We start from the raw sequence: 10,479 nt of genomic DNA, 5'->3' as shown, positions 1-10,479 counted from the left end.
TCTCCACATGACTTCTTGGATCATGCTTCGTAGCACGTGACCGAATGACTTCTTGCGTCAGGTACGCGTCGAGTTTCTACGCTCGCGCGTTTATCTTTTAGAATTAATATCTTTTAATCCATAATAAAGTGAGACCCTGGTTTGGTGTAAACTCCAACACCCTGTGCGGGGGTGTTTTTACTCTAGAACACTCGGTAGCGTACTATTTCATGGTAGTGTAGCCTTTTATTAGACTTCGAGTATATTGAGGTGGTTCGGTCACGAACCGACCGCAATTCCTACTGTCTAAGGCGTGCACATTTCTCGGATGTAAACTTTAATCGACTAGACCGGGTTGCGTCTAACGATCCTTATGATCAATGTGACTGTATTTCTACTATAGGAGGTTTTATAGGAGAAATCGCTAAAATTCGCATTTTTACGGGTGTATTGTTACACTCCGTATCAATGTCAACAAACTCTCCCAACCCCTTCGCCTTCAACACGACCTCCGACCGTAACTATACAAATGGCTATATCTGGGTGTTCAGAAAGGCTGCTGTCGATATACCGTGCGATCTTTACAATTTCTATCTTCAAGAAGGACTGTTTGACAAGTCCCATACCATTGGTATGTTGTCTACTTATTTTCTTCTTCTCTCCCCACTGATAACACTCCATTAGGTGAACCATATCATTTTCAAGGAAAGCTTTGCGATAAAAAATTCAAGAGCCAAGTTCCTGTTTACTATCATTCTCACCTTGATGCCTTTACGGTAATTACGGCGAAAGTCCCAGATGACTGGAAGGATGGTCCTGTTGTAAGCCCTTTTCTACACTACTGCAGGATTCTGACCATTCACTTATGTCTTTTTAGGAACACTTTATAGATTTACGAGATGCAGGTTACACAACAACGGTAGGACCAGCCCAGTTTTTTGAATCCAAGCAAAACAAGATAGACCCAGCCCACGCCTTAAAGGTTTGCATCAGACGAGGTAGACCAGCCAATGTATGTCGCTATAATCCTATGTTTCTATTCTTTTCAATTCATTCCATTAGATTTCAGATGGTCTTGGTAGGAAAAGGAAGACCCCTACTTATCAGTCACTTGAGAAGATGCAACCTTCCAAGAGAAGAAGGACCTCTCTTGAACACTGTGCAGACAAGGAAAATACCGAACAACCCTTGACTTCCAGTGACACCACTACACTTCCACCAAGAAGGTCCATCCGCTCACACAAAATATAATATATTTGTACTAAAATAGTGTCTTGTCAATGTCTACATTTATTGGGGATGAACTTTGTCAAGAAGAAAATAAAACACATTTTACTGTCAGTTCACTTGACAACATGGTGTTGAGGCAATCCAGTGCTGTTGGGAATGGGTTAGCAAAGCTCGCTGGCCAAGGAGTAGTAGTGACTCACCCATGGCTCTCATCAAATGACACATCCTCAGCAACTCCACTCTTAATGACCACATCAAAGACTACCTCATTCAAAAAGAAAACCTGGCACATGGTGAATGGAATGAGGTGAGCTGCTGTTATATTGTTGGGTGTTGAAAACTGGTGGAGAGCAATGGCAAAATTTCAAGGTGGTGAGATAAGAAACTGAGAGGTGGGAGGAGGAAGATGAAGGCATCAGAAACAGCTTCACCAGCCCAGTCCATTGGATACAGTGTAAGTGGAGTGTTATAACAGTTATTCCACTCTCACTATGATACCCAGCTCACCAAAATTTGTTACAGAACATTCTAAAGCATCTCAAGAACCCAACAAAATTATCCCCATGCATGTTGTAGCCCAGTGTTTTGCCCTACTCTCATAACTAATTCACTGGCCTCAAACAACAAGTTCTCACGGTGCTTGCAGTGCCTTTGGTGTGTGTTGCAAATGTTATAACAGTTATTCCACTCTCATTAAAACACCTAGCTCACTAACAATTCTTGAAATGCATTCTGAGGTACTGTGAGACCCCAACAAAATTATCCCCATGCATGTTGTGACCCAATGTTTTGCTCTACTCTCATAACTAATTCACTGGCCTCAAACAACAAGTTCTCACGGTGCTTGCAGTGCCTTTGGTGTGTGTTGCAAGTGTTATAACAGTTATTCCACTCTCATTAAAACACCTAGCTCACTAACAATTCTTGAAATGCATTCTGAGGTACTGTGAGACCCCAACAAAATTACAAGTATGCATATCACAACCAAAGATAAGTAAAAAACACAGTGACATTAATCAATACCAAAATTCCCATCATCCTCATTGAAGTCCATCCCATCCAAACACTCCTGTGCCATTTTTATTTCTTCATCATCATTCAAAAAAATGCCTGCACCGAGTATTGTAAGAGGAAATTCAATGGGTGAGGTGGATATTGTCATGTGGGTGTTTGAGTGGAACACTAACAATGCATAGTCTCATCTGTCTTGCTCTGTTTGGTGGTATTTTTGGAGGATATCTATATATGTCGCACCAAAATTCCTGCAGTTTTGATGAGTCAGATTATTCTGTGAAGGCACAAGTAAACTCCGCAAGTTGACAGCAGGTGGTTCGCAAGTTGACCGCAGGTGCGCAGATGCACGCAAATGCGTCTCGCAGGTGTATCGCAGGTGATGCGCAAGTTGCACGCAGGTGTACGCAAGTTGCACGCAGGTGTACGCAAGTCTCACAATGGGTGCTAATACTCGCAAGTGTATCTCAAATGTGTCGCAGGTGAGTCGCAGATGTATCGCAAGTGTACTGCAAGCTGAAAGCAAGTGCATCGCAGGTGGAACGCAGGCATGCGATCGAGTCCGCACATGTTTGCGATCGAATCTGCACATGGTCTCAAATTTGATTCCGGCGATCGAGTGCTCAGTCATTATGACTGTGTAGTAAAATTTTCACACTTGAATCTCTTCTCTTCCGTCTGGTAACATCGAAAATGGTTCTGGTAAGTTACTACCCATTATTCTACACAAAACCTCTTTCAAATGTTGGTTCAAATCATTTCCAGGGTTTCTTCAAACATATATACAAATACTTTGTCCCGGATGAACCGGAAATGAGTCGACGACCCACGATTCAATCACAGGGAGACCTTGTACCCCTGTACGATGAGCAGGGTGAGTTCATGTCAATTGTAATTTTGTTCTGGCTATATAATTCAACATAGGAGAGGTCACTGGCTATATTCTCAGACCTAGAAAGACGTTAGATGAGCCTACCAAGCGGCGATTGATAGGTAAGCCGTTCTGAGTTTAACCACCATTCTTAAACTATCTCAGAACCTCTGCTAGCTGTCGAAGAAAAGATAACGTCGGTAAATCCACCCCGAGCTCCTTTACCAGTTCCTCCACCAGTTCCCCTCACAATGAACACGTCGGAATTGAACGCTTCAGAATTGAAATGGGATGGGTGGCCAGATGGAATATTCCAACGCGAGTTTACTTTCAGGGAAGTTAGCGACCTCAACAACCTCCATGTCCATTGGGCTTCGAGGACACACGGCCATCGTGGTGGCGACGATTTCGCAGATTCTTGGACTGGTGGAAAGAGGCGACATAAGCAATGTTTGGGAGTAATCGAGTGCGATAACCCTGACTGCTTCATAACCATTCGACCGCAGACAAGTCAACAAGGTGTAGCAAAGCAAGTTAATGAACGCTGCCGATGTGGAGCTGTTCTATTCCATCACAAGTGCGACGTCAAGCTCACCCTCTGGACGTATTCGAAGGGAGTTTGTGTCGTCAATGATGGATTTCACCAGCATCGAAGACCTGGCCATATTCTTCATATCTCCAAGGACGAACAGGTTCACTTCCAGGCATTGGTCAATGCACACCCTACTGTTGGACCTCTGGGGTTGATCGTTGGTATTCCTGGCGTAACTGGTCCAGGAGAATCAGTCGCTGATATATCCGATATCTTTCTGAATGCGGGGCGAGTTGGAAAGGAACGCCTAAAGCTCACAAAAGGCTCTCATGGTGGTGGCGATGAGTTCCTTGCTGCATTTGCCAAATTTTCTGCAGAGCACCCTGGCTTTGTGATCTTCTCGCATGTCGATGTGGTTACTGGGATTTCGGTACAGTCTGCCTTTATGCGGAGCCAGATGGTCAAAGAGCGTCTTGTCGATGGACCTAATAATGGATTTGTGAATGATGGGGCTATGGGATGGTGGAAGGAACGAAACTCACTGCTCATGGTCACCTCTTCCTACTGTCCTGACCTTTTCTGCTGGGTTCCCTGCGTTCTTTCATATACCAATGGCGCATCTGGTGAACATTTCAAGTACCACTTCCTTGCAGTTTTCCAGAGTATCGCACATGAAGCTGAGTTGAGGAAGTTTCCTGTTATAGATCAATTATTTGCTGGGGTGCGTCTGAGCCATCGTACTTTTCTGAACATATTTCTCATTTTTTTACACCTTTAGGTCATGGATTTCAGTGAAGCGGAGCGATTGGGCTTCACTTCAGCATTTATTGAGTTCTGGACGCTACGAGGAGACAGCCGCCCCCGTGAAGAGCTTTTAGCGGCAGGGGAGAGCTTATTGCGAGGATGTCAGGAGCTTTTTCGAGCGGCTGTTACACGTGTTGCGCGCATTAATGGAGCAGTGCCTCCGGATCTGAAGGATGCATTCACGGGAAGAGCATTAGGACTTCTTCAAGCCCCAAGCACTGACGAATTTCAGCGTCGGGCCCAACTCATTATCCGTGATTTTCCGAAGCTCAAGTCTTGGATGGAGTGGTGGATGCGTCCAGCACATGCGTCAATGCTTTTCAAGTCGGAGAGGACAATGGATATTCAAATCTGGAAATCTTTGCCAGCGACTAACAACGCTGAGGAAGCAATGCACTGGAAGCTTTATAGTGCATGTGGGAGGGACCACCGATTTCTGGAGGGGATGAACGCGCTATATGCAGTGGCTACCCATTATCAACGGTTGATTGATGGAGTTTCCAGTGAGTAAAGAATCTACAATGTTATAAAATGCCTCGACACCTATGCTAATTATTTTTAGAAGGTGCATTGATACGCTACGGTGCAGCTGAGCCATGGAAGGCCAAGGCTGCTGCTATTGGCCGAACAAAACCTACTCGAGCACCAAATCCTGACGCTAAAAAGCGCAAGAAGAATGATGGACGCCCACCTGATACAATTAAGGAGCTTCTCCTGAGACCGCCAAGGAAGGATCCTTCTAAAGTCACCGCGATGAAGAAGGTTGCTTCTAAGATCACCATTGAGTCCAACTTTGGACCACCCTCCTACCCCTGGAAGGCAAATTCTTGTTGGCTTGACGCTTCGCTTCAGGTTCTTTATGTTGCAGTAACAAAGAAGTTCACCGAGTTCGGAGAGGTCTTTGTCTCTCTCGAGACAGGTTCTCCCTTAAATGGGCTTTATCTGGCCATCAATCAACGCTTTGAGCTTGATCCCGAGGATGATAATGCAACTACTGCTCTGGGCTTGCAAAGGGACCGCCTCCGACTTTTTCTCAAACAAAATGCTGTGATTGAGGAGCTGGATCAATTTGACTCGCCTGTGGTGCGTCTAGAAACTGTATAATAATATACAAGACTTATCCTTTTATGTAGGCTTGGTTACCCATGCTTGCTCGCCTTGAGTACAAGAAGAAATACTCACTTGCTGTCACATATTTCATGACATTCGCTGTCACTCTTAGCCAATGCTCGGGATCCCCAGAAATTGGTAGTGGACATACCCAGGTCACAAGTACCCTCCGACGTGTGCCATTTTTCCAGGTTGGAGCCCATCACTCCAAAAAATATGATGGACTCATCTCCAAGGTTTGCGAGGCACGCTTCACTGCGGATAAACCTCCAACCTCACCTCGCACCAATTGTTGGCGGGTACATGAAGGGCATCGTCTATGCTCTGGCCAACGACGTGATCTTGAGGAACTGGTTGTTTCAATTCCTATAATATTAGGCATTGAGGTTGGCGACGAAACGGTGAAATCAAACCATCCTACCCATCCAGAAAGACAACAATGGGACTTTCCTCCGACTATCTTCCCAGATCCGAAGGCTGCAGCAAAGAAGGCTGGAATAGTCTACGACCTTGTTGGCTTTGTTCTTGTCAATGTTGGAGGAACGCACTTCACCGCCAGATACGTATCTCATGATCAAAAAAAGGTCTACACATATGACGGATTAAAGCACAAAGGATACCCAGTCGAAGAGCGAGCCGCCTCACTCGAAACACATCTCACCGGCCGTAACATCGAACTTCCAGAGGGTTATTCGATCTGGCAGGCATACTATCGCCTTCGAGGAGGAATCAAAGCACAGAATAAATTCTTCGAGATGCGAACAAAGGAATATACCGCCAAATATCACCTGCACTTCTCGGAACGGACTCTTGGTAACCTTCCTACTGCTTCATATCACTTTTATGGATTACAAGAAATGCCAGCAAAGGATCGCACATGGATTCTGAATCCAGAAAAATTGGGAACAACGGAATATATTCCAGAGAGACCGCTGGCTCTGGAAGATGGTCCGGAATCAGAGGACGAGACTATTCCCCGCAGAGTGGTGGAAGGACTGACACGTCCAGACTCTCAAGAATCACTCCCTGACTCCGAGTTTGATTTAAACTGCCGCTGTGGTGCCACTGGGGATGGGAACATTGTCTATCATCAGGACGATGGGGAAGTTGTGCAGTGTGATGAATGTGGAGAATGGTCGCATGTTGGCTGTCAGCGAGATGGAAGGGCAAGTGATCTTCCAAAAAAGAAGACTTTTCTTTGTGATACTTGCGATCCGAGCATCATAAAGGAGATGTTCTCAGGAAGACGGAGTAGCAGTTCATCAAAGAGGTGAGTCAATGGTTCTGAGAGAAATTTGAAGCGACTCACTTCATATCAGAATCATGAATTCCCGTACCTTGCATACCAAGCAGCTGAAACAGCGCCTTAGGTGAGAGCGGCCACCAATTGCCTTCTGGTAGATCCTGATCACTTATCTAGACCTGGCCGTGGTGCACTTGTTCTCAACGGAACGTTCTGGTATCCTGCTCGCGTGATCCAGAGGGATGGCCCTGAGGCCTGGGTCGTACGATGGTGGCGAGGGTGTCAGTTTGAGAATGATGGAATCAAACCTGGAAGCACCAGTCATGTCTCTCTAGGGGGAATCATAGATTCACTCTGGTTAAAGGGTGAAGAGAGGCGTAAAATAAGAGTGAGTTGTTTAAATTTATTAAACGGAAACGAACTCACCAATCTTAGCTTGGAAAGTGGACACTCGCACATGAAATCCCGACTGCAGAGGACATCCTCTCTGACCCATCGACAATTTCCTACACAGAAGATGTCAACAAAGCTCTTTCACCACATGCAGGAGTTTTACACAGATTGCTGACAGCACCGAATAGTTCCAATGCCGAAATCTCAAGCAATCTCATACCCGCCAAGAAGTGGCTTGAAGACAAAAGTAAGGCATTTGAAAACACCCTCATTCCCTATGTAGGAACCCTCTCCGTCATGGAGAGAGCCCAAATCGCCAACTGGTTCGAAACTCATATCAGCAGAGACAAGAGAATTCGGGTAGCCTGGTTGGGTTTCTTACCCATAGCACATGCTCATACCCTCTTCATCGCACACCGAATGACCAAAAACCCCACCTTCAAGACGTATAGCGAGGTGGAGATCCTTCATAGGGCATGGGACGTGCAATTAACAAGTGTTCCGAAGATACTAAAGGAGATTGACGTTGAGAGGGAATGCTTGGAGAGCTTGGAGGAGGAAATGTTCGAAAATACTGACCGAACTGGCGTTTCAGGAAATTTCCAGTGGGGATTGGATGCAGGACATCACCAAGGGGGTTGGGATCCCTCTTTTGATGTGGAATCAAGTGGGGATGGGAAGAAGAGAGCGGGGAGTGAGTCTGAACGAGAGGTGAGACTCCGTCACTCAAGTTCCGGACATTGACTAACCTTGATCTAGTTCGGACCTAAGTACATTCACTTTGCGAAACCAACCCTAGTCCCAGACCCCGACACAAGTCTCAAGCAAAAAACTCGACCAAAACCACGTCCAATAAAGAAGAAAAAGAATGATAAGAAGCCTGGGCCGGTGGCTGACTAGACTAGTCATAGCCTTGCTCACTTAAAATTGTATCTTTCTACATAAAAATAGTTTTAGTACAGACCTATAGGTACGAAATAACATATCCTAAAAGAATCAGAGAGATTTGGATAGTACGTTAAACTAGAAGGATAATTTGGTGCTTGAGAAACACAACATCAACACGACATGGTACGCTGATGCTCGCAGATGCCCGCAGATACCAGCTCACTAGGTTTAATTGGCACGCAACTGGATTGGTATGCACGCAAGTGACCGCAGATATATATTTTCGGTTCGCAACTGGCACGCAACCTGTGTCCGCAGGTGTACGCAGGTGTCCGCAGATGGCACGCAGATGGCACGCAGATTTTCCTGTGCCCCTACGTGCCGGGACGCGTTCCTTTGCAGGTTCGAACGACCACTCTAATCTCGGTTGACGAGATCAAAGGCCCATGCTTGGTCTAAATTGTTGCTGTCTGGGAAGAGTGCAAGCTGAAACCGAATCAGACCAATGTAATTCGAGATGATCTGGAGTAACGCACCTGGGGCGGGAAAATAAGGATGGGCGAAACTGCGGCAAGGAGACCTTTATCAGGAACGCGAATACTGTTAGTTGGAGTGTCAGCTAAACAAGCAGCGTGAATCACGGTGGTTGCGGACTGACAAGTAAGGGACAGGCAAGGGCTTCTGTAGCGCAATTTCAACGTGCGATTCACGAGTCGGGAAGTCGGTAAGAGGTCCAGGTATAATCCTCTTGCCCTCCTCCGCTTCCCCTTCATAAGAAAGGGAACGCGAAGGAAAGATATTTGTGGGGATCTGGATGGCGACCTTGCCATTGGGTAGGTTTTCGAGTCGCCACTATAATCACTGGTAAGAGACAAACCAATACCTCATCAGAAAACAGTGTTTTACTTCTTGGTCTTTTTCAGGCGCTCCACCTGCAGGAAAGACGGTAACCTGTCCATCGTGGAGGGTTAAAACCTGAGTCTGGCCATGAGAACCCCACTGGGTGATACGGTAGACGCCGTTAGGAAGAATAGTCATTGTGATCGAAAGGCACTGGCTGGGCAGAATGAAGAAATGGTTGAAAACATGCCCCTCTATATATGCATTACATGGGAAATATAGGCTATATGAGGACGATCGGCAGGTGAGGAATGCGGAGCACCGATTTCTTCGTAGTGGATCTGGGGTGCGAACATTGCAATTGGCTGGCACGGATTGGGCACGGATCAATTGCGTTACTCTCATCACAACAAACATGCTTAAGCTTCTTGATATGAGGCTACACGACGACAGGATAAACTTGTAGCAAAAAAAGAAAGTAGACACCGGAAATTTGGCATCGTCTTGCATCGAGGTTGAAGATAAAATCACAATCTTCCATTTGGTAGTAAAGATCTAGACCTGGACGAAGTGGCTCTAATTAACACGCCACTTGCCTCACTCAAGTGGCATTCGAAGTTCCTGTCAGACTCATTCGAGCGTCATATGTACGACATTCAAGTCAAGTGATCCGTATTCTTTCGTTCTTGCTGTCATTACAATCTTTATTTTTAGCTAAATCCTCCGGCTGCTTTATCTTTCTAATCTTCCATTTAGGCGTATCTGTCCTCGCTCTGTCAACTGTGGAATGGAACTCATTCACAAAAGCCTTTTTCTTGAAGGAACAGGGGATTCCCCATAGACTTACCCTAGCCAAGATGCGATAAAATGTCGGATGATCTGGCATCAGTACCCTTTCACCATTCGTATCTTTTGATGTTACTGGGCTCCCAGAAAAATAAGAATGAGATTGCCCCTCGAACCAGATACAACTGACCACCCAGCACCCAGCGCTGTCGAAATACAAAGTTCAAGTCCCAGGTGGAAAACGGTCCCAAGCGGGACGAAACCGTTAAGCAAAGGGGCGTAGCTGTAGTTTTGCTGAAAACCGCCCCTGTAGACGGCGGACGCACGAAAACTTCAGATCAGAAATTCTTTAGGAAATGAAAAACAACGACTCGGAGCCGGTCGATCACCTCTTGGACACTTAAAAAGGCATGATCCACCGTCATGTGTCCAGGTCGCACAGAAATGGTTAACACTTGAAACTGGGGATAGTAAGTAGCCTGAGATGGAATGAATACAATGCGGGACCAAAGAAGTGCTGAGAAGAGGAGACAAAGTCGGAGGTTGGTCTTCAAATGTCCATCAGTAGCAAATGTGATCGCCATTCGCATGAGCACATTGACACTGTATCGGGAGCCCCTGCAGTGGGTAATGGGGCATTGGGTGTTTTCGGGGTGCTCGACACATTTTCCTATCCAGGACTGACGGAAAGGGGATTTAACAGCAGATGGGTCCACGCCAAAGCCCAGTGCTCGCGCTTAACGCGAACTGTCGATCGAGATGACTATGGCGGGGCCATCGTTAACGTCGAAA

At 46.1% G+C, this 10,479-nt stretch overlaps 2 protein-coding genes across 2 annotated transcripts; one reads left to right on the top strand and one right to left on the bottom strand.

The window, feature by feature from the left end:
• Positions 1–447: 447 nt before the first annotated feature.
• LACBIDRAFT_316600 (uncharacterized protein) lies at positions 448–1,171 on the top strand (the record flags this gene model as incomplete). The annotated part of the gene is made up of 4 exons (XM_001889934.1): positions 448–610; positions 664–800; positions 857–991; positions 1,049–1,171. 4 exons carry the CDS (start codon positions 448–450, stop codon positions 1,169–1,171), a joined length of 558 nt encoding a protein of 185 aa, XP_001889969.1.
• Positions 1,172–8,478: 7,307 nt separating this feature from the next.
• Positions 8,479–9,099, bottom strand: LACBIDRAFT_335063 (uncharacterized protein; the record flags this gene model as incomplete). The annotated part of the gene is made up of 4 exons (XM_001889897.1): positions 8,479–8,547; positions 8,598–8,661; positions 8,720–8,913; positions 8,968–9,099. The coding sequence occupies 4 exons, from the start codon at positions 9,097–9,099 to the stop codon at positions 8,479–8,481; spliced, it is 459 nt and encodes a 152-aa protein (XP_001889932.1).
• Between the last annotated feature and the right edge of the window lie 1,380 nt (positions 9,100–10,479).

Source organism: Laccaria bicolor, genomic scaffold (genome assembly GCF_000143565.1).
Source record: "Laccaria bicolor S238N-H82 LACBIscaffold_75 genomic scaffold, whole genome shotgun sequence".
NCBI lineage: Eukaryota > Fungi > Basidiomycota > Agaricomycetes > Agaricales > Hydnangiaceae > Laccaria > Laccaria bicolor.
This window is presented reverse-complemented; position numbering and strand designations above follow the sequence as displayed.